The sequence below is a fragment of the Narcine bancroftii genome, chromosome 9 (genome assembly GCF_036971445.1).
Source record: "Narcine bancroftii isolate sNarBan1 chromosome 9, sNarBan1.hap1, whole genome shotgun sequence".
Classification (NCBI taxonomy): Eukaryota; Metazoa; Chordata; class Chondrichthyes; order Torpediniformes; family Narcinidae; genus Narcine; species Narcine bancroftii.
Genome location: NC_091477.1, coordinates 82379997 through 82404081, shown reverse-complemented (window position 1 = coordinate 82404081; position 24085 = coordinate 82379997). Strand labels below are relative to the sequence as shown.

The following is a 24085-nucleotide window of genomic DNA, read 5'->3' as shown; positions in this document are numbered from 1 at the left end:
AGCAATGTTCTTAAGGATTCTATTATTAACTGTATACTTTATTCCTTACATTTGCTCTCCAAAGGGGAACATCTGCACTTGCTTGGATTAAAATCCATCTGTCTTTTCCCCGTTCATGTCCGTAACTGTTCTATCTCGTCAAAACATTATACGGTTTATTGAAGTTCTCCCAACTCTGAGATGGGTCTTTAGTTCTTAGCACTATTAATTCCTGAAACCAGAAGTCATTAGATTCGATTGTCACTCTTTTAAAATAATTTTCAATGGTGGTGTAAGTTTCTGATAAAATTGAATGGTATAAAATGTTGCTTCAAAGCTAGATTTCAGCCAATGACTAGGCTAACTGGTAATACATAGGATTTTCTTTTTGGAAATTGTAGCTAAGCTATATTGTGTTAAATACTTTTTCTATCCCCCCTCTCCCCCACCATCTTGTTCCTCTTCAAGTTCCTAACCCCAATCAATGTTTTGCTTTGGGCTGCAATGGGGTAGTGTGGTGTTTTACTCCATGAAGTTAATGGTAATCCTCACTCAAGAGATTCTCCATCTTGAGTTGAACTCCTGCCATAGTGAACATTTCCCAAGAAAAGGCTGGACAGAGGAAAAGCTAATTTTCCTATGTCTCTTGTTCTTGAACTCTGGAAGTCAGCATAGACTTGCTTCACATTTCCATCCCATATGATGGAGAAATCATGCAGTTTCTCAATTTAGTAAAATGCGAATAAATGGGATCCCATCAGGCTTCCACTGGTGCCCAATGCCATGTCAACTACTATATCTAAGCAGGATTCAGCTACATTAAAGGAATTAACCTCGAATATTGAAACACTCCTGATCTTTGAATTAAAATCTTTGAATTGAATATTTGAAGATAATTTCACTACTGAATTCAACGATCTTCGAACTTTGATTACTTGAATTTCATCTAGCATTGATACAACATTTAATTGTCTATATTTTGTTTGTATTTATGGGTTTCAATATCAAGTACAAGTTATATATGGTATGTTAGCTTGTTAAGTCAGAAATTATGGAAGTTCACTAATTTGTTCATAATACTATACCTGTGCTTCTTTCCAGTTTCTTCTGATTTTTCATAAAGCAGCAGCAGGTGAATTAGAGGAAGACAGTGGGTTGCTGGCTCTTGCCAGACTTTCAGAAATTGATGTGTCCACTGAAGGGGTTCAAGGTGCTAAGCACTTTTTTGAAGCAAAGGTAAAGTCTAACTTGGGTCAAGTATTTGCAGGATTTCAATCTGGTAAAATGTACAATTTTTAAAATTGTTGGCTGATCAACCAGCTATCCGGTAACTGTTCTCATTTAAAAAGCTTCATTTGCTGTCAGTTTTCACTGCTGTTGATTGGTAATTGGGCAGCACGCTGGTCGGAGTTTATAATTTGATCCAGTTGGGCAGAGGCCAGCTGTAAAGAACACCATCTTCAATCAAGCTGTTTTACATTTGTTAAATTCAGACCATGCATCCCATTTATAGTATCCATCAATTCTGATGAAAAGAATTGTTTGGAATCGTGAACTCTATTTCTTCTCCAACAGAACATTCTCCTCCTGTAATGTTATTTTATTACACTCCTGAATTAGATAAAGTGTATCCTTACAATAATTTACAAGTTTCTGAACATGATTAGTCATTTAGTGATGGAGGAATGTTTTGATATCAGTGCATCAGGCACTGAAGTTGCAGGGAAAAGCAACTATGCTTTGAAACTGGGTTTGACCTAATTTATATTTGAGTTTTATGTTCATGCTGTTTTGGGCCCTCTGATTATTTTTTAAAAGTGAAATTGGCCAAATAATTGAGTGTGATGTTTCTTTTATTACAATAAAGAAACTTGGATTCTTTTACAATAACTAGATTTATTAACTAAGCAAACAACACTAAGGACAAAACATACACATACCAGATCTCACGTGGAGGCACCCATCTTGAATCTACCCAAGATGCAACATTCCCCAGATGCTACACACTCAGTCTCTGACTCCTCTGAATGTAGTGTTATAGCACTTTGAGCCTTTTGTTGAGTTATTTTTGTGTTGATCCTCATAGTCATGTCTTCCATGTACACACATACCCCTTTCTATGATGTGCTCCATAATTCTGTGGAACACTTTCGGAGCTGAGGAAATTCCAAAAGGCATCCTCAGCTGGGATGCATCAATTTAGTGAAAATCTTTGCCCTGGGCATCTCGCTAGTAATTTCATCCCTGGTTGGAATCTGATAATGTTCCCTCTTTATATTGGCATTCAAGTCTTTTAGGTTCATGCACACACATTGGTCACCGTTCTTCTTTTTGACACACACCATTGAATTCATCTATTCTGTGGGCTCCTTCACTTTCTTTATGATCCCTAGAGCTGTCATTCAGTCGAGTTCCTGCTTGAGCTTTTCTTTGAGGTGCTGGAACTGTGTGTGTCCTGTCACTGTGGTTACAAATATGCCTTAATTTTCCCCGGCTTTTTCACCATCACTGAACTTTTTTGCTTGCTGCAGAGCTAGTTCACTGGCGTGGCATATCTTCACAGCTCCAGCTAAGGTAAGCTCTGTTTCTTTCAGCAACCTCTCTCTCACTTTCTTATCATTAATTCAAAACACAATTTGATTATGGATCATTGAATCTTGCAGCGATCCATAACTGCATATTCTTGCTTTTAATTTCAAGTCTCTCCCTGCATCTGTGAGCGTGAGCAAAACACATACCTCTCAAAGGTTTAATTTTTCTTTGTCAAATTTGCTCTGGTCTTCTGCCTTGGCAAAAATAAATGTGTTGAAAACCTCTAGAGCTTGAGGTCCCACCACAATATGTAGCATTGCAATCTTTTGCGTATCCGGTTGGTTATCGATTCCAATCACTTGCAGGCACACCATAAAGCTTTGTTTAAACAGCTTCCACTCATCATTTCCAATCCATTTTAGAGCAATACGAATTTTTTAACTCTCCATATTTTCACTGCTGATATGGACTTATTCACCATGCACACTGTGTGTTTCTTTTTTTCTTTCACTCCTGTGCACAACAGGTTTCTTCTGCTCTCGGTACCATGTGATGTTTCTTTTATTACAATAAATAAACTTGGGTTATTTTAAAGCAACTAGATTTATTAACTAAGCAAATAGCACTAAGGACAGAATTACACATGCCAGACCTCATGTGGAGGCATCTGTCTTGAATTTACCCAAGATGCAACATTCCCCAGATGCTACACATTCTGTCTCCGACTTCTCCTGGTGGTAACACTCTATCACTGCATTGGGTAATTTCTAACCAGAGAGAAAGCAAACAAGGGACTTTTGATTCACAACACTCATAAGGCTAATTGTCTTTAAAGGGGCACTACCTTAGGTAGCCAGAGAGCGGCAACACACACAATAGTTGACAAGGAGGCTGCAACAGAGGGAGAAAGAGCCTCCAGATCAGTGGTTCTTGACCTTTTACTTTCCACTCACATACAATAAGTAATCCCTATGCCATAAGTGCTCTGTGATTAGTAAGGGATTGCATAAGGTGGAAAGGGAAGATTGAGAATCATTGTTCTAGACCCAATTGTTACTGAAATATTTTGCTTGAGAAAAATTGTCATTGGCCCATTTCCTTTGGAGTTATGAAACTGTGCACATAACAAGTCATTTAGGTTTGACTAAAACAGTGGTTTTCAAACTTTTTCTTTCCACTCATATACCACCTTAAGCAATCCTTTAGTAATCACAGAGCACCTTTGGGATAGGGAATACTTAAAGTGGTATGTGAATGGAAAGATAAAGGTTGAGAACCACTGCTCTAAGATAGAGGTAGAACTGGGAGCATTCTAGTCAATGAGGTAAAAGCCAGAAATAAGTTCTTGTCTACCAGGCGACCAGGTTGGTGTCTCCATTCAATTAAGCAAAATCTATATTCATGTCCTCATGTAATATATTATGATAAGCTGCAGAACACTGATGACAGTTGAGCTCAGCCATTTCAGTTATTTGCATCATGGATCAATTTATTGGTGACAAATCAGTGCAGGTCGACTTGTAAAGGAGGAGATTATTAGATAACCCCTGGGCTCCTTCATGAATTAAGATTGTAAAAAGTGTTGCCTGGTTGATTTGGGTCTATCATTTCCATGCAGGCATAATTTTTACTTCCATTTAGCAGGCAGTGAGGCTGTGGAGGGCTATTCCTGTGGACCATCTTTGTTCTACTTTCTGATGCTTTAGAGCCCTCTAGCTCTGCATCTCTATGCAGTTCATCCTTCTAGACCAACTGCACTCCACCACGTTTTCATCACTGTTGATGTGAACTGCAATGTGCCCCAGAATGGAATCTTATATTCAGGAGATGAGTGACATTTTCCACTCTTGTCCTGGCCACCAAGTTTTATCTGTGTTCAGTGACTGTAATTGGACTTTGCATTCATCAGGGCAAAGCTGGCTGATGTTAATGTTGACTCTTACATGGAGTTGTGTGATTCCTGAAAACATAGCAATCACAGTTTGTTCAGGTGATCCACACATATCTGCACATTGAGGTAGTGATGCCTTTCCTGTTCATGACATGATCATATTATTAAGGAAGCCCTACTCCTATTTCTCAGAGTGTAATTTGCCCAGTATAACCCATAATTGCCATAATGATATCCAGACATTGGAATGCTGAAAGTAGGCTCACTCCTGAGGCTCCCACTGCATGAGTACGTCAACGAGTACAAGTTCACTGTTGTATTTTCTGCAGACTTTGGTAGGGATTTGAGCAAGGTAACATAGAAAATAAGTGTAGGAGTAGGCCATTTGGCCCTTCAAGCGTACACCACTATTCATTATGATCATGGCTGATCAGTACCTGGTTCCTGCCTTTTCCCCATACCCCCTAATCCCTTAGGCCACAAGGGCCAAATCTAACCTATACTTAAATATTGACAGGGAACCGGCCTCAACTACTTCCTGTTGGAAAGAATTCCACATATTTACCACTCTGAGAGAATAACTTTTTCCTCATCTCAGTCTTAAAAAAAATTCCCCCTTATCCTTAAATTATGGCCCCTGGTTCTGGTTTTTCCCAACATTGGAAACTACCTTCCTGCATCTAGTTTGTCTAAACCCTTAAGAATTTTATGTTTCTATAAGATTCCCCCATCAATTTTCTAAATTCCAGAGAATACAAGCCCAGTCTATCCAACCTTCCTTCATATGAGAGTCCCTCCATCCCCGGTATCAGCCTAGTGAACCTTCTCTGCACCCCCCTCCAAGGCAAGGATATCCTTCCTCAGATAAGGCGACCAAAACTGCACGCAGTACTTCAGGTGTGGTCTCACCAAGGCCCTGTCCAACTGCAGCAGGATCTCCCTACTCCTGTACTCAAATCCTCTCGCTATGAACGCCAACATCCCATTCGCCCTCCTCACCGCCTGCTGCACCTGCATGCCCACTTTCATCGACGGATGCACAGCAACACCCAAGTCTCGTTGCATCTGCCCTTTTCCTAAACAGATACCATTGAAATCATAATCCTCTTTCCTGTTCTTACCTCCAAAGTGGATAACCTCGCATTTATCCACATTATACTGCATCTGCCACGTCCTGGCCCACTTGCCTAACTTGTCCAAATCACCCTGCACTCCTAGTATCCTCCACACAGCTAACCCTGTCAGATCACTCAATGTCAGCAGATTGTATTAGTTCAGTGTTTTTTTATTAAAGACACATAACCTCTGACTTTAGTTCTCTGATGTGTTGCGATTTTGGATTGCTTCTTTGCATGCCAATTCTGTAAGAGCAGAAATGGGTATTTCACCTAGAACTGATTTGGTGCATTCTGATAATGGTAAAGTTAACAAATACTTAACAATGGGTGTTAATGTATCCAATGATTAGCTTTGAACTGGAGTCATAATGAAAATGCCACTATTGTTGGAAGAAGGAAAGTAGCTGATAATTAAAGAGCAAAAAGTAACCAAGATTTCTTAAATCTAATAATAAGCATCAAGTACTCCCGGCATCTCCATGATCCGGAATTAATTTCCAATTCAGAAATATTTCAGGCATTCTGAAACATTGCTTTGATCAGAATAAACATGAACTGTAATATTGTGCATCTTTTAATTCACAAGATCACTAGATTTAGAAGTAGACCCATTGAGTCTAATAGTTGTCAATGACAGCAAGTATTTCACATATTCTAAACTAGAGCAAAATCTCAGCCAAGGTGACATTTTATATCTCACCATTGTTCCGTTGAAATCTCTGCATAATGTGAGGAATAACGTAGGATTCGCAGGTGACAGCTTTTCCTTAACAGGAACAAAATTTCACTGTGTTAAAGTTTACTACAATTCCTTCTAGGTTCAGGCATTGACCACTGGCAGCAAATTTGAAGCTGAAATCAAAGCTGAGCAGGAACAACGCAAGCGTATGGAAGAAGACAAGAAGCAGCGAAGAGCAGCCTTTAAAGAACTGAAAGCTGCATTTCAGTAATAGCATTTGTCCTCTTCAGCACAAATCACTTGTACAGATTATAAAGTGTGGAGCTAAATCCTACACTTGGACAACTAAACCTTGCACTAAGTGACTGGTTCTTGGGTGCTATTCTATTTTAATTTAATCTAAAATCTAGCCATGTTATTTTTTTAAGCTGTCTAACTGATTTGACACTGTACAAGCCTCTAAATTGCACTCGTGCTATCGGCGCGATGAAACTACAAATTCTGGATTAGAGTAGTCTGCTTGTCAATTAGGAGGTTATTTGCAGTCTCCTTGTCTCCCTATTTATACCGTTAAAATTAACGGCTCAGGGCTGTGCTTTTTGTAGAATTAAACATCTCTTAGATATGCTGCATTAAATTGTACAATTTAAAGTATTTTTGAATTTTATCTTTTGTAGCTCTTTTTATATGCAGTTATTTTGGGAACATCTTTAGACTATAGTTGCAGAAGTTTACTTTCCTCAGTGATATCTGTGGAAACTGATTTTTGTGCTAAAAGCAAATACTTAACCTAAAAACTAATATTTTAAAAACTTAAATGCTTAATAGGGTATAGTTAATAAAAAAATGTTAATATTGTATCATGTTGAATTAAGTCCTGCTGCAACTAAACATTTTCAATGTTGATAATATTTGGGATTGCATTGTATTTGTAGGTATCAAATTGTAAATTGCTCAGAGGTATTAAATATATTGCAAATCAATTATACGAACAATGTGAGAATTGCGCGAACTCTCTGCAAACTCTTTGATTACACTCAGTGACTTTCCAATAGGATATTTGGTATTACCGGATAGTCTGGTTAGTTCAGAGAGAAGAAATCTTAGCAGACATAATCAGAATAAACCATCATATCGAGGGTCGCTCGAAGAAAAAAAAAGGCCATTCTGGGTAATTCATAGTTCTGCCTCCATTATCTCTCTTAACTATATGCAAAAATTGGCAACTATGTTCATACCATATGCAGTACAACCTTCCTTTCAGATAGAGGAAATTCTGTATAATATAGGATTGTTGAATTCTGCCTGTGTCTATTCAATGATGAGAACCTGCTAATTAATAGAATAGTAAATTTTGGCTTGTTTGTGTATGGTGCTGGACAGAAAGTGTGCAGTTACAGATTAGGAAATAGCCAAAAGCTCTGAAAACCTCAATCAAATATAAGCCTGAAACAAAGCTTGTTAGCACGTTCCTAATTAGTGATAGCTTATTGGGATGAGAAATTAGTTCCTCTTCTCTCCACCCCCCCCCCCCCCCCCCCACCCCATGCACCCCACACACATCCCTGTCTCCCCATAAATCAATTGGCTCAATTTCTGGCCTGACTTTACCAAGATGCCTTCAGCCTGTGTGCTTTTCAGTAAAGTTAAATGTGCTGGTCCAACTATGCATTTTCACACCTTTTGAAACCCACAAACATTTAAAAAAAAATGTACTTCTCACAAGCTTCGATTGAGTTTAAAGGTTAGTTCTCTTTAGACCTTTTTTGTGGTAATGTTGAAGGAAATGTTGTGGAAGAAAGAAAAGACTGACTTTTTTCACTAGGATAGATGATTTTTTAATATTCCACATAAGGAACCTATTAGATTCCCTTACAATCTATTAAATTGTAAGCACAATAATTTATTATAACCTTTTTCCACCTGAAAATGAAATGTATAAATGTGGTTGTTGAGCAAAATCAGAACATTTCTGGGGCAAGCAAAGTGAGCTGCAAGGATTTGGTAATTTAATAAAAAGTAACAAAATCTACAACTGATGATACATATCAATTTTGCAAATCTGAACTGTAGTTTGACTACTAAAATGGCTTGATTTAGTGTTTTTAATTTCAAATATTCCTTCTTGGTCATCTGCAATATTTCTTCCTCCCAAGTTTCCCTTCCCCTGTGCACCCAGATCCCCCCAAATGAATGAAAATTGACACTGCTCATCCCTATGCTGGATTTTTGGATACTGCTTTGCTCAGGAGGAGGCTCTTTGGAGTCTTAAAGTTTCCAAGGAATGGGCTTTAAAGCCCTTTTTCACATTGGCTAACCGGTATATTGGTGGTTCAACGAACTGGCTCAAAATGATGTTTTTACCTTTCACACTGGACCATTGTTAAACGGTTTTCTGCGCTCTTACACACTCACCACTCAGCATCTAAGAGCAGCGGGGAGCCTATCTTCTGTCCCTTTCACACTGGTCTAACTAGTACTCTGATTCAAAACAAATTGGCAATCATACACCCCTCCCTAGGTGATTCATCATGGGGCGCTCTGATGCCTGCGTTCAGATTCGGGAGTATTCACACTGGTATGTTAACTGGAAGATTGGCAGTTATTTACTGGGTTAAAGCTCCAGTATGAATGGTGCTAATAAGAGTTGAAATGAACCACTCAAATAGCCAAATGGACTGTAGATGGAGGAAGATTAGAGGAGGATTTACATATAAATATTGAGTATTTGTAAGCAGGGTCTAAAATTAGAAATACTAAATGTGCCACATTCAATTCTTGCAAATTAAATATACTGCAAACTTTTAAAAAATGTGATTATTTGGAAATTAGTTTGGGGAGGAACATTCCTTACACCCTGGCAGGCAGAAATTCATCCTCTGTTGTATGTGTTGAAAACAGGAAGTAATCACTTGCCATCACTTCTGAAATTAGTTCCATTCCCCTCAATCAAACTGAATTTCAAGTAAGGTTAAATGTGTATGTTATTTAATGCAGATTAAAGGCATGCATCAGAGGATGAACTAATGAATTTCTAACTCTTTAAAGTTGTGTTCTAATGTACCACTGTTTGTGCTATTTAAAATATATTTTTTGAAGTAATAAAATCAATACTAATGTCTTCCATTATGGACTACTTTTGTTCTAGTGCACTTCTTTATTAGATTTGAATTCAGAATATACTTGGTTTTCTTAATGGTGAAAGACCTGTGACATTTGTGACACAGTATATAGATATGTTTTTGGGAGATAAATTGGGAAAGGTTTGTTAGTGTAGATCACATACAAACACTTTAAAACAGATCTTATTTAAAATACTGGAGCTCTGGTAAAGCTAGACATATCGGGGTCTCAGAGCCTTTGCAAAAGCTTTGGAGAGTGTTCAGGAGATGTCACTAATGGATTGTTGCTTACAAAAAGGCAACAGATGAAAGAGCTTGTTGGAGCTGCCTTCTGTCTGGAGGGGAACTTGCTGTTCTAAGTGGGTCATGTGGTTTTGCAAGCAGAGAGAGTCAAAGATCTTTGTGTGTGTGTGTGAGAGAGAGAGAGACTGATCCCTTCTATAGTGATACAGTCAGAGCAGCAACTGGGACTAGAACAGGACAAGCTGGTAAATTTGTGGAAAACCCCATTTGGAAGACTGGTTGTGAGTTTGTAGTTCAGCCTAGTCAAAGCCCTTATGGTTCATGCAAGAGGAGAGGACTGGTTGTCTAATGTTTCACTTGGAATTAGAGAAAAAAAAATGTGGTGACCTGAAAGAGGTTATCACCTGGAGAACCCTGAGGGGGAAAGTTTCATCAGCATGACACTGAAGTGGCTGATTAAAAAGGAATCAGTTGTGGATGTCCTGGAACAACAAATTTCTCTGAAAATCGACAAGAACCTTCCTGAGCAATAACCATTTACCTTTCAAGTACCAAAGCCTGGTGAACTTTTATAAATGTTAAATTCTGTGCACAGTATAAGAATTGCATGCAACCAGTGAACGTGGAGGAATGAGAAGTGAGATTGGACTGTGAATTAAAGAACTTTTCTGAATGTACACACATATTACATACACGTGCGCTTAGAATGAGAAGAGGGTTAAGAATGTCAATAGTAATAAGTTAAAGTGTGATTCTGATTTCATGTTTAAAGATAATTAAAAGCAACTTTTGTTTAAGTTACCATTTGTCTTGGTGAATATCTATTGCTGCTAGGTTTTGGGGTCCTCTGGGCTTGTAACACATTCTCCATACAGAGCTCAAGCCACAAGTTCTGCTCAGATTGGTTGTACACAGAGATCCAAATTGGGGCCACACTGAACCTCCTGACCTCCAGATCATTCCAGGCAGCAATGCCTGATATAAGCCATAAACTAATATATTTTTGGAGAACTGAAGCTTGACAGATGTCACTGGTCCATGGAGCTCTGCAGATGCTACCAGATGCAGTAGATGAAGGAGTTTTGTGAAGATTGAGCTTCCTAAACATTGGATTGTTTGTGGTCCTGAACTGTAGAGACTTACCCACCAGTCTCAGCATCCATCATTATCTGGAATTTTCATCACCTACAACATGATCCCACCACCAGACACATCTCCTCCCCTCTCCACCTTCCGTAGGGACTGCTCCTTCCATGACTCCCTCGTCCACTAATCGCTCTTTTGCATCTTCCCTCATAACAACAGGAAGTGCCACATGCATCCACATCTCCCACACCACCATTCGGGGTCCCAAATAGTGCTTCCAAATGGAGCAACCCTTCATAGAACATAGAACAATACAGCGTGGAGCAGGCCCTTTGTCCCTCGACCTTCATGTCATCAGCAAATAGGATTCAAAGATCATAGCTAGTGCACCAGCTATCTCTTTTCTCACTTCCCACAGCAGCCTTGGGTATATCAAGTCTGGCCCTGGTGACATCAATCTTAGTGTTTTTAAGAAAATCCAACACTTCCACTTCCTTAATCTCCAGCACAAAGGCCTGTTGAATTATGACCTCACTGTGATCAAGGTCCTTTTCTCTGTGAATACTGATGCAAAGTATTCATTCAGCACCTCCCCATCCTCCTCTGGCTCCATGCACATGTTGCCTTCTTTGTCCTTTATTGGCCCCATCTTCATTCTCGTCAACCTTTGGTTCTTCATATACACATAGAATATCTTGGGGTTCTTCTCATGCCCCCTTTAAGCTCTCCTAAGTCCTTTCTTAAGCTCCTTCCTGACTACCATATACTTCTAATGAGCCCTTCCTGTTTCCTGCTTCTTATATCTAACATATGCTTCCTTCTTCCTCTTGACTTGTTGCCTGTCCTGTTTCATTAGCCACAGTTCTCTTTTCCTACCATCTTTTCCTTGTCTCAGTGGGACAAACCTATCTTGAATCATGCACATGGTCCCTAAACTTCCTCCACATGGTCTGTGCTTTCACCCTTAAATATGTTTCCAATTCACTCTTGCTACTTCCTGCCTCATCCCTTCATAATTAGCCCTTCCCCAATTAAGCACTTTCCCATTTTGACTGTTTTTATCTTTTTCCATAACTATGTTGAAGTTAAGGGAGTTGTGGTCACTCACCAAAATGCTCCCCGACTGAGAAATCCACCACCTGACCAGTTTCATTCCTCAGAACCAGAACGGCCTCTCCTCTCGTCAGCTGGTCCGCATACTGTGTCAGGAATCTTTCTTGAACACACCTGACAAATTCAGCCCCATCTATCCCTCTTGTGGTCAGTAGATGCCAGTCAATATTAGGGAAGTTGAAATCACCCATAATTATAACCCTGTATTTCCTGCACCATTCCAAAATCTGTCTGCTTATCTGCTCCTTGGTATTCTGAGGGCTATTTGGGGACCTATCGACTACACCCAGCACAGTGATTCACTTGTGAATTTTCAGGAGTCAACTACTGTATCCAGTGCTCCCAGTGTGCCCTTCTCTACATCGGACGCAGACTGGGATATCGCTTCACTAAGCACCTTTGCTCTGTCCACATCAATGACAGAGATCTCCCAATGGCCAACCATTTCAATTCTTCATTCCATTCCCGCACTACCATGTCCGTCTATAGCCTCATGCTGATGCAATGCCAAATCAGAATCATTTGTAAATTGGAGGAGCAGCATCTCCTATTCCGTCTGGGCATTCTACAAGGATGGCATGGTTAGCATAGCAGTAGCGCAATGCTGTTACAGTGCAAGTGCACAGGACTGGGTTTTGAATCCCATGAGGTCTACGTTCTCTCTGTGTCTGCAGGATTTTTTTTCCAGGGGCTCTGGTTTCCTCCCACCTTTCAAATCGTACTGGGGTGTAGGTCGATTGGGTGTAATTGGGCCAAAATGGCCTGTTACTGTGCTGTGGGTCGAAATTTAAAATGAAATCTTCAAAAGGCCTCGCACTTGTTGCTCCATAACAAGACGAAAGCCCATAGAATTAGAGGAAACATACTAGAATTGGCAGAGCATTGGGTGATCAGCAGGAAACAAGGAGTGGGAATAAAGGAATCCTATTCCAATTGGTTACTGGTTAACAGTGGTGATCTGTGTTGGGGCCACTTCTCTTTACGTTGTATGTTAATAATTCAGATTCCAGAATGAATGGTTTGGGGCTATGTTGCAGATTAAACAAAGATATGTGGAGGGGCAGGTAGAAATGAGGAGACAGGGAGGCTGGAGAGAAACAGACAGATCAGGAGAACGGGAAAAGAAGTGACAATGAAGTACAATGTTGAAACATGCACGGTCGCGCACTTTGTTAGAAAGAATAAAAGGGCAGACTATTATTTGGATGGGGAAATAATTTAAAATTTGGAGATGCAAAAGGACTTGAGAGTCTTCATGCAGGATACCTCTAAGTTGAGTTGGTGGTGAAGGCGGTAAATGTTGGCATTCACATCTAGAGGAACAGGAAAGAAAAAGGACAAGAGTGTGATGTTGAAGCTTTATAAAGCACTGGCGTGGAGTAAGAGATACAGTTTTGCACTCATTAAAGAAAGGTTGTGCTGGCATTGGAGGGGGTTCAGAAAAGATTCACAAAAATTATTCCTGGAATGAAGGGATTAGCAGGTTAGGAACATTTGACGGCTCTTGAATTGTACTCCTTTGAGTTGAGAAGAGTGAGGGAGGGACCTCATAGATGCATTTTGAATGTTAAAAGATCTGTGTCAAAGTTGTTTCCCATGAAACAAGAGGGCACAACTATAGAATTGAAGGGTGCCCATTTAAAACAGAAAAGTGGAGGAATTTCTTTATCCAGAGTGGTAGACCTCTGGGCAGCTGTAGAGACCAAGTTGTTGGGTGTATTTAAGGCATAAATTGCTAGATATGTGAATCGTCAGGGTATCAAAGGTTATGGGGAGAAGCCAGGGGAGTGGGGCTGTGAGAGAATGGATCAGCTTATTATGGAATGGCAGAGTAATGGCCTACTTCTCCTACATCTTATGATCTTAAAAGCACACAAGATGGATCCTCCCCGAGTCACTGAGTGTCTGTAGATTCGCTTTCAGTGCTTCTGCAGCTATCCAGAATCCATTCCGAAGCATTGAAAACCCCAGCTCCATATCCGAACCTCCGATACAGTCAGGAACCCTTCAGCAGCCCCTCACATCCCAGTTCCGAAAACTGGTACCCCTTCAGCTAGTTTCGAGCCAGTCTGCAGCAAGCCACAGCCTGGCACAAGTCTCCTAACAGCAGTCTCCAGCAGGCTATAGCCTCCGTGGGTTCCTTGCCTCGAGTTGTCAGTAGCCTGTCGCATGTTGTTCTTTCAGCTGCAGAGCCTCCTCATTAGGCTGCCGCCATGGTCACCACCCCATCGGTCATCTCCTCTGCTTCTCCTTCTCAGATGGTGGATGGTCTCCCTGTTTTCTGATGCTCTGCGCCAGTCCTCCATTCTCCTGGAGTCTGCAATTCCCCCCCCCCCCCCCGTGGCTGCGGCCGATCATAGGCACCACCATCTTTGGATTTTAAATAAAACGACTGCTGGCCCCTTTGATGGGCCGTTCAAAGCCTGTGCAGAGCTGATGGCAGTTGACTGGGTGGTTGGACCCTGTGGGAGCATTGTATCTCTGCTCCTCGCAGCCCACAGTTCTGCATCAGCGGTAGTGCTGCCGTTACAGCGGCTCTGGCAGTGCCACATTTTCTTCCATTTATTGATTCTAATGTACATGTATACATTAGATATTAGAACGTAATGATATTATGAGAGTTTGTTGATATGTATGGATGTCCATAACTCTTATGTTTGTAACCTGGGGAGACCTGTATCTACAGTCCCCTCCATAATGTTTGGGACACATTTTTTTCATTTATTTGCCCGTGAGGGGTTCAAACAACGCAAAGATCATGTGACATTGTTGTTTTATGTTAACAAGGCTGGAACACATGAGTTAGAACCACTCAATGATTGGTAAATCTTGCTCGCCCTACTGTTTTCACCTTGTCAACGTGAAGTCATTACTGTTGGAATACACGCATAGCAGCAATGCTTGGATGACCAGTGTCATCTTTGAGGATTGGTTTTACAAAACTTTGGTCCCTGCTGACCATGCTCATTTGCACATGTTATAACTTAGAGCTCTTCTTTTGCTTGACAACTGTCCCACCCACCTGCCAGCTGCAGGCCTAGTAAGCTGCAATGGAAAGATCCAAGTTTCTAAGATCCATCCCCTAGATCAGGGAATCATCTCCATGTTCAAGCAGAATTACAGATGTGAATTAATTTGTAGAATCATAGGCGAATCAACAATGCTAGAAGACTATCTGAAACGCATGAACATTAAGGACGTTTACCACTTAGGTGGGAAGGGCTGGGCAGCAGTCAGGTCCTAGTGTGTGGAAAAATGCTGGGAGAAGGATCTGGATCCAGCCTTTTAATCACGGTAATCCACCAAGGAAAATGGTAATGATGTGCAAGAATTCTACGGCTTCACAGAGGAAGAGGTGCATGAGGCAGAGTGACTGTCTGAAATTATCAGAGGATTTATACCAGCGGTTCTCTGCTGATAATGAATGCCCAACATACGAGTACATGATGGACTCCAAGATTGTCCACATATTACTATAGCACTGGTTCTCGAACCACAGGAGGATGATAACGAGGAGACTTGAGGCCGGCCTACGTTGGCTGGAGACCCAGGACGTGGACCACATAAGAATCCTTCAGCTCAGAGGCATTTTTGGGTTTCGCTCGCCACCGGCGACACGCTGCGTTCAAGTAATCAACACTCGATTGTTTTTTTAAGAAATAAACTGATGATTTTAAGAAATAAAAAGATAGTTGCAAATAGAGGTATTGTACATGTATTCTTTATTTTTTTTAAACCGCTGTTTTTCGTGAACTCCGATTTAGCACAACCCTACTTTTATCATGATGCAATATTTTTGGACCCCAACTATTGCATTATTATGAAGTTCCACTGTACTTTAATATTTATACAATTGCTATTGTAACATCTCCGTTGATGAGGACTGGGGAGTGAGCTCTGCACCTTTTCTGGGTATACCTAGCTCTTTGGTCTTGTTAACATCAAAAGTGAGGTTGTCCTGGCTCCAAGACACAAGTTCTTCTATCTCTGACATTATTATTAGAAATCATCCCTGTAAATTTACTAATCATTTTAATTATATTGCTATCCAAATCGTTCATAAAAATAATCTGTGCAGTTAAAAGCAAATAATGAACAATAAGAAAAATAAATTTAGTGTTGGCAATAAAGTGTATTGATCTATGATCTTCTCATTTTCCTTTCTGTATTTCCAATACATATAAGTGCTTCCATAGACTGAGAAGCACTGTATGAGTATCTGAAGTGTTTCGTTCATGCATGCTATTGTGCAAATAGTGAAAGGAGAAAGTCAATGTAACATTCACAGACTGGAGGCATTACACCTGTGTGGCACATGCTCCATCTGGTGGCTAATATACACAGATATAGGTTTTCAATATTCTGTGTATGGAGATGAAAATGACAAATCAGACGATTTAAAAATTTCGAAGACTAATTAGTTACTTTGGAAATCACATTAGTGTACTAATTAAATCTTTTTATATCAATTGAAAATATGCAAAGACAGTAATATGCAAAGATGGTAATAAAGTTACAGTTTGTATCCTTCATTTTATATGGATGTCGAAAATATAATTATCATCTATATTCAGCTGGCAACATTTTGTCTCTGAGCCAAATGCCACGCATCATGAAATCTGGTTTGACAAAATACTGTAGGTGCTACGCATTTGAAGGTGCTATTTTTTGACAAATATATGAAACATTATTCTATCTGTCTGTTCTGCTATTTCACATGTCATACTGCAATTTCATACTGCAATCCACTGAAGAGGTACTGGGCTTCTCCTCCAGGAAAAACAAGGACTGGTTTGACGAAAACAGCCAGGAAATCCAGGAGCTGCTGGCAAAGAAGCGAGCTGCCCACCAGGCTCACCTTACAAAGCCGTCCTGTCCAGAGAAGAAACAAGCCTTCTGTCGCGCATGCAGCCATCTTCAGCGCAAACTCCGGGAGATCCAAAATGAGTGGTGGACTAGCCTCGCCAAACGAACCCAGCTCAGCGCGGACATTGGCGACTTCAGGGGTTTCTACGAGGCTCTAAAGGCTGTGTACAGCCCCTCACCCCAAGCCCAAAGCCCGCTGCGCAGCTCAGACGGCAAAGTCCTCCTCAGCGACAAGATCTCCATCCTCAACCGATGGTCAGAACACTTCCAATCTCTTTTCAGTGCCAACCGCTCAGTCCAAGATTCCGCCCTGCTCCAGCTCCCTCAACAGCCCCTAAGGCTAGAGCTGGATGAGGTTCCCACCCTGGATGAGACATATAAGGCAATCGAACAACTGAAAAGTGGCAAAGCAGCAGGTATGGATGGAATCCCCCCAGAAGTCTGGAAGGCTGGCGGCAAAACTCTGCATGCCAAACTGCATGAGTTTTTCAAGCTTTGTTGGGACCAAGGTAAACTGCCTCAGGATCTTCGTGATGCCACCATCATCACCCTGTACAAAAACAAAGGCGAGAAATCAGACTGCTCAAACTACAGGGGAATCACGTTGCTCTCCATTGCAGGCAAAATCTTCACTAGGATTCTACTAAATAGAATAATACCTAGTGTCGCCGAGAATATTCTCCCAGAATCACAGTGCGGCTTTCGCGCAAACAGAGGAACTACTGACATGGTCTTTGCCCTCAGACAGCTCCAAGAAAAATGCAGAGAACAAAACAAAGGACTCTACATCACCTTTGTTGACCTCACCAAAGCCTTCGACACCGTGAGCAGGAAAGGGCTTTGGCAAATACTAGAGCGCATCGGATGTCCCCCAAAGTTCCTCAACATGATTATCCAACTGCACGAAAACCAACAAGGTCGGGTCAGATACAGCAATGAGCTCTCTGAACCCTTCTCCATTAACAATGGCGTGAAGCAAGGCTGTGTTCTGGCACCAACCCTCTTTTCAATCTTCTTCAGCATGATGCTGAACCAAGCCATGAAAGACCCCAACAATGAAGACGCTGTTTACATCCGGTACCGCACGGATGGCAGTCTCTTCAATCTGAGGCGCCTGCAAGCTCACACCAAGACACAAGAGAAACTTGTGCGTGAACTACTCTTTGCAGACGATGCCGCTTTAGTTGCCCATTCAGAGCCAGCTCTTCAGCGCTTGACGTCCTGCTTTGCGGAAACTGCCAAAATGTTTGGCCTGGAACTGGTTTGAACTGAGGTCCTCCATCAGCCAGCTGCCCACCATGATTACCAGCCCCCCCACATCTCCATCGGGCACACAAAACTCAAAACGGTCAACCAGTTTACCTATCTCGGCTGCACCATTTCATCAGATGCAAGGATCGACAATGAGATAGACAACAGACTCGCCAAGGCAAATAGCGCCTTTGGAAGACTACACAAAAGAGTCTGGAAAAACAACCAACTGAAAAACCTCACAAAGATAAGCGTATACAGAGCCGTTGTCATACCCACACTCCTGTTCGGCTCCGAATCATGGGTCCTCTACCGGCACCACCTACGGCTCCTAGAACGCTTCCACCAGCGTTGTCTCCGCTCCATCTTCAACATCCATTGGAGCGCTTACATCCCTAACGTCGAAGTACTCGAGATGGCAGAGGTCGACAGCATCGAGTCCACGCTGCTGAAGATCCAGCTGCGCTGGATGGGTCACGTCTCCAGAATGGAGGACCATCGCCTTCCCAAGATCGTGTTATATGGCGAGCTCTCCACTGGCCACCGTGACAGAGGTGCACCAAAGAAAAGGTACAAGGACTGCCTAAAGAAATCTCTTGGTGCCTGCCACATTGACCACCGCCAGTGGGCTGATATCGCCTCAAACCGTGCATCTTGGCGCCTCACAGTTTGGCGGGCAGCAACCTCCTTTGAAGAAGACCGCAGAGCCTACCTCACTGACAAAAGGCAAAGGAGGAAAAACCCAACACCCAACCCCAACCCACCAATTTTCCCCTGCAACCGCTGCAATCGTGTCTGCCTGTCCCGCATCGGACTTGTCAGCCACAAACGAGCCTGCAGCTGACGTGGACTTTTTACCCCCTCCATAAATCTTCGTCCGCGAAGCCAAGCCAAAGAAAGAAAAAAAAGAAAAAGTCACTGTTATAGAGTCATACAGCATAAAAACAATCCTATCAACCTATTAAATTTAAGCATAATGTCCAATGCCCACAGACACTAATTTTACACTAATTCCATTTTATTCTCTTCACATTTCTTGCCACTATTTGAAGGTAAGAGAGAAGTTTTAGTTTTGCTTGTAGCATTGGTTAACATTTCATGTGAACATACAAACATACAAGTTAGAAGCAGGATTAGGCTACTTGACCCCTCAAGCTACAACTCCTATTTAACATGATCGAGGCTGATCTGACTAACCTCAACAACATTTTAGTTTGTATTCTGCCTCAGATATATACAAATAATCTGCTTCCACCACCCTTTGGGTTCTTCAGACATACAACACTTTGAGAGAAAAATATTGCATTATCCCTAGCTCTAAATTCCCTTGCTCCAAATTCACCCATTAGGAGAAATATTTGCTCCACACCCACTCGAATAAAGACCCCTCAGGATCTTACGTTTTCAATGAAGTCCCATCTCACTCTCCATTTCATTTGTTAACATATTGCTCTGTGTAAAATGGTTACATTTACTTATGTGAGTGGTTGAAGTACTTTAGAGTGACTTAAGTGGGAGATTTGATAACATGATTGAGGAAGAAACATAACCATACAAAACGTAAACCCATAAGAATATATAACATTAGATTACCATGTCCTGCACCAATTTACTGCATCAATTTATAGCATCTGAATTACTGGGAGAACTTAGCTAATATATAATTATATTTTTCTATTCTTAGTTTGATGCAACTAAATCTACTGAATCAAATTGTGCAAGTAGAGGATAATCAAAAGAATCCAGCTTGTTTAGAAAAAAAAAATTCCAAAACCTCACCAGCATTGCTCAAAATCGTGTTACCTTCCATCTATTAACTCAACTTCAGTAAAGGTAAATAAATCTGAAACCCAAGTCTGGGGAATGGTCATCTCCAATTGCTCAATGTTCATTTACTCAATCCTTAATTTCAGATCACTTAAGAGCAAATTGTCAAAATCATCTCTGCAATTTTTGAGGCATTATAACTCATAATGCGCTAAGGATATCTACCCAAGTTTTGGTTGAAGTTAATAAAATATAAATTTACTCAATTTATTCACCTTTCTAAAATCTATGTACACCTGTATCTGTAAACACATTTTTCAAAATCTAATTTTCATTCAGAATGCTTCTTTAAATAAATTACTAATGGAGATGATATGATGAATTCATCCTCAATAACTTTTGAGATTTCAATATTGTGTCTGAAAAATTGCTGAATTTCACAAAAATGTAATTGTATTTGAGCTATCATTTTAGTTGAGATATCCAATTCGTTAGGCTTAATATATCCTAGGGATATAATTCCATTTTAAAATAAAATTCCATTTTATGTTGACCAAGGAAGTTCATGGTGTTGAGCATTCTGTATACATTTGTGTTTCTGAGGTCTTATTCAAAGTCTTGATGTGAGGACCCTATATTTGGATGTACAAATTTATCAATTATCCCCATGTTGTTCTTTTAGGTATTGAGGTAAAGCTGTTCAAAATGTAACAAGACATACTGAAACTTTCAATCTTCAATTCTTTGGAAAACTATCTAATTTCAAAATTTAAGTTGAAACAACTATGAAATAAGTACAAAATGTTGCCATTTGCTATTATACACTCCAACACCATTGGTAATGCATGAGGATTAAAACTTCAAATTGCAAGATTCAAAGAACACCACTGGTTGATTTCCTTATGTATTACACGCAACATTTTTTTGCTGCTCTGATATAAGTTCTGTGATCTCTGAAGATAGCTCTTAAAGAAACATACACACTCTTTCAGGTCATGGGAGTAATGCTACAAGATGAGTAGATGATAATGGGATGGTGATCAGCTGAATTGTTATAATTTCCTCAGTGGGACCTAGAAGAGCTTGGGAAAATACAGCCTGTAGGACAAATTTTCTTTGTTTAAGGTGGTGGGGGTGGGGGGGGGGGAAGGAGGCACAAAGACTCTTCAATGCCAGACTCAGGTGCTAAGTTCCTAGGCTAGTTTTGAAAAGGATCAAAAGGCAGTCTAAGAATAGTGGTAACAAGAAAATCTACAGATGCTGATGTCTAATGCAGTGCACAGAAGTGCTAGAGAAACTCATTAGGTCATGCAACATCCATAGAAAGTATATGGCAGTCAACGTTTTGGGCCTGAATCCATCATCAGAAATGTTGACCTAACATGCTGTGTAACCTTGTTAAGTTTCTCCAGTACTTTTGTGTAATGCACAGTCCAGGAATGCTGGTGCTTTGGAGAAGAAACAAATCAGACAAATAACCATGCCTGTTCTGCTTGTTCCTGATGGCTGATATTTGGAAATATATATGGCCTTTTTTTCTTGCATATGAAGTTTGAGTGACCTTGCTAATATCAGTTGTATATGTAGCAGAGATCAACTGCAGCCTTGAATTATCCTGAAGTCAGAAAGGTGAGAGCAACTTATGTAAAGGAGGTTACAAAGCATTATCAACTCCTGTCTGAACAGCAACATGGATCTGTTCTAATTTGCCTACTGCAGCAACAGGTCTATGGCAAATGCCATCTCACTGGCTCTACACAAAATCCTGGAACACCTTGACAGCAAAGATGAATGCCTCAGGATGCTCTTTTTTGACTACAGTTTGGTATTCAACACCATCATCTCCTAAAAACTAATCAGCAATCTTCAAGACCTGGTCCTCAATACCTCACTGCACAATTGGATCCTAGATATCCTCCCCTCCAGAGCCCAATCAGTACAGATTGGTAAGAACATCTCCTCCACAATCTTCATCAGTAAAGGGGATGCACAGATCTGTGCATTTAGCCCCCTGATCAACTCTCTTTACATCTATGACTGTGTGGCTCAGTAGAACAACATTATTTACAAATATGCTGATAATAATCACAGTAGTGGACTGCAGAATAAGGGGTTATACAGGAAGGAGGTTGCAAACTTGGTGGAATGGTGTACCAACAACAACCTTTCCCTCATTGTCACCAAAACCAAGCAGCTGATTATAGATCCAGTGATCATTAGGAAATCAGAAGTGGAGAGGGTGGGCAAATTTAAATGACTGGGAATCACTATCTCGGAGGACCACTAAATGGCACTGGCGACCCACGGTGATCTTGTGTGCAGAGGTCGGAGACTTCTCCTAGCGTCTATATTAATAGCGAATGTCTAGTCACTGGAGAATAAAATTGATGACCTGAGGGCAAGGCCGGTTTATCAGAGACAGGCAAGATAAATTTCAGTTGTTTGCTCTACTGAGATATGGCTAACAGAACACATCGGACATCACTACCTGACCAGGTGATGTCACAATTCAAAGACAGGATTGAAACTCAGATTCCGTAAAAAAGAGAAGGGGGAGTGTGTGCTTTTTTGTAAATATTGGGTGGTGCACTGACTTCCTGCTCTCCTGTCTTAGAGTAAATCTCGATTAAATGCAGACCCTTCTATTTACCCCCAAGAGTTCTCATCAGAGATTCTCACCAGAGTTTATATCCCTCCCGATGGCGATTACAAACAGATATTTGCAGAGCTGCCTGATATGATCAAATGACGGCCCAACCCGACTCTCTACAAATCTTAGTTGGTGAATTTAACCAGACCTGTGTTAAGAAAACCCTGCTCTAAGACCACCAGCATGTAACCTGCTGTACCAGAGGTCCCAGCACACTCGAACACTGCTACACCAAGATAAGGAAGACCTACCATTCTTTTCTAAGACCGCAGTTTGGCAGGTCAGATCCGCTGGCTGTGCTCCTTATGCCTTCATACAGACAGAGCCTAAAGAGAGAGGCTCTGGAGATCAGGACAGCTAGAAGGATGTCACCGGAGGCTGAAGAACGGTTACAGGACTTCCTTGAGTCAGCGGATTGGGCAGTATTTAAGGACTCAGCTCAGAATCTGAATGATTACACTAGGGCTGTCACAAACTTTATCAAAACAGCTATGGATGAGGGTGTCCCCACCAAATCATTCAGGGTTTTCCCCAACTGGAAGCCTTGGTTGAACAATTAAATGCAGAACCTGCTGAGAGCCTGATCACAGGTACTTAAGTCTGGAAATCCAGATCAATACAGAAGGAGCAGGTATGACCTGCTGAAGTGGAGATTCCAGATGAAAATGGAAACAGCAAGGGATACCCGACACCTGTGGCAAGACCTAAATGCAATAACTTGCTACAAAACCAAATCCGGTGAAGTAGCAGACAGCAAAGCTGAGCTCCCAGAGGAAATCAATACCTTCTATGCTTGATTTGATGACAGTAACAGCAAAGAACCACCCCTCTGCACTCCCACATTCCCTGATAATTCCATCCTGTTCTCATCTAAGGATGATGTGTGTGTTGTCATCAGGAGAGTGAATCCGAGGAAAGCATCACTTGGTGTTGACTAATTTACCAATGTATTCATGGAGATCTTCAATATCTCACTCCAGAAGGGTGTGGTACCCAACTGTTTCAAACAGGTATCAATCATACCAGTGCCCAAGAAAAGTGTAGTAACCTACCTTATTGACTATTGACCATCAACAGTGATGAAGTTTTTTGAAAGGCTCCTGTCTGAGCGGTGGCTTGGATACATTCCAGTTTACCATCTCATTGGCTCTACACAAAGCCTTGGAACATCTGGACAGTAAATATAAATATGCATTCATCAGGATGCTCTTTATTGACTACTGTTTGGCATTTAACATCATCATTCCCTCAAAACTGATCAGTAAACTCCAAGTCCTGGAAGTCAACACCCTACTGTGCAATTGGATCATAGATTTCCTCACCTCCAGACCACAATCAGTGAGGATTGGTAAGATCATCATTTAGGAGGATGAACCCTCGCAAGGTGTCAGGCCCCAATGACATACCTGGCAGGTTACTGAAAATCTGTGCCAACCATCTACCCAGAGTGTTCACAGACATTTTCAACCTCTCAATGCTACAGTCAGAGGTTCCCACCTGCTTCAAAAGGGAATCAATAATCCTGGTATTCAAGAGCAGAGTGAGCTGCCTCAATGACTACTGCCCAGTAGCATTAACTTCTACTATGATGAAATGCTTTGAGAGACTAAACAAAGATCTGGACCTGCTGCAATCTGCCTATCGTCACAATTACTCCACAGCAGATGCAATATCACTGGCTCTCTGCTCATGACAATAAATTCTGATCACCTCGAAAACAGCAATTTATATATATGGCTGCTCTTCATCGACTACAGCTTGGCCTTCAATACCATTATTCCCTCAGTG

At 41.1% G+C, this 24085-nt stretch overlaps 1 protein-coding gene across 4 annotated transcripts in view; it reads left to right on the top strand.

Annotated features, from left to right (window-relative positions):
• Nucleotides 1-9320, top strand: part of efhd1 (EF-hand domain family, member D1) — a 67146-nt gene extending 57826 nt beyond the window's left edge. For all 4 annotated transcript variants that reach the window (XM_069896643.1, XM_069896646.1, XM_069896645.1 and 1 more), the window contains exons 3-4: nt 1081-1215; nt 6339-9320. In XM_069896643.1, the coding sequence (XP_069752744.1) occupies nt 1081-1215; nt 6339-6470 (267 nt within the window). In that variant the 3' untranslated portion in view covers nt 6471-9320. The remainder of the gene's footprint in view (nt 1-1080; nt 1216-6338) is intronic.
• The last annotated feature ends 14765 nt before the right edge of the window (nt 9321-24085 follow it).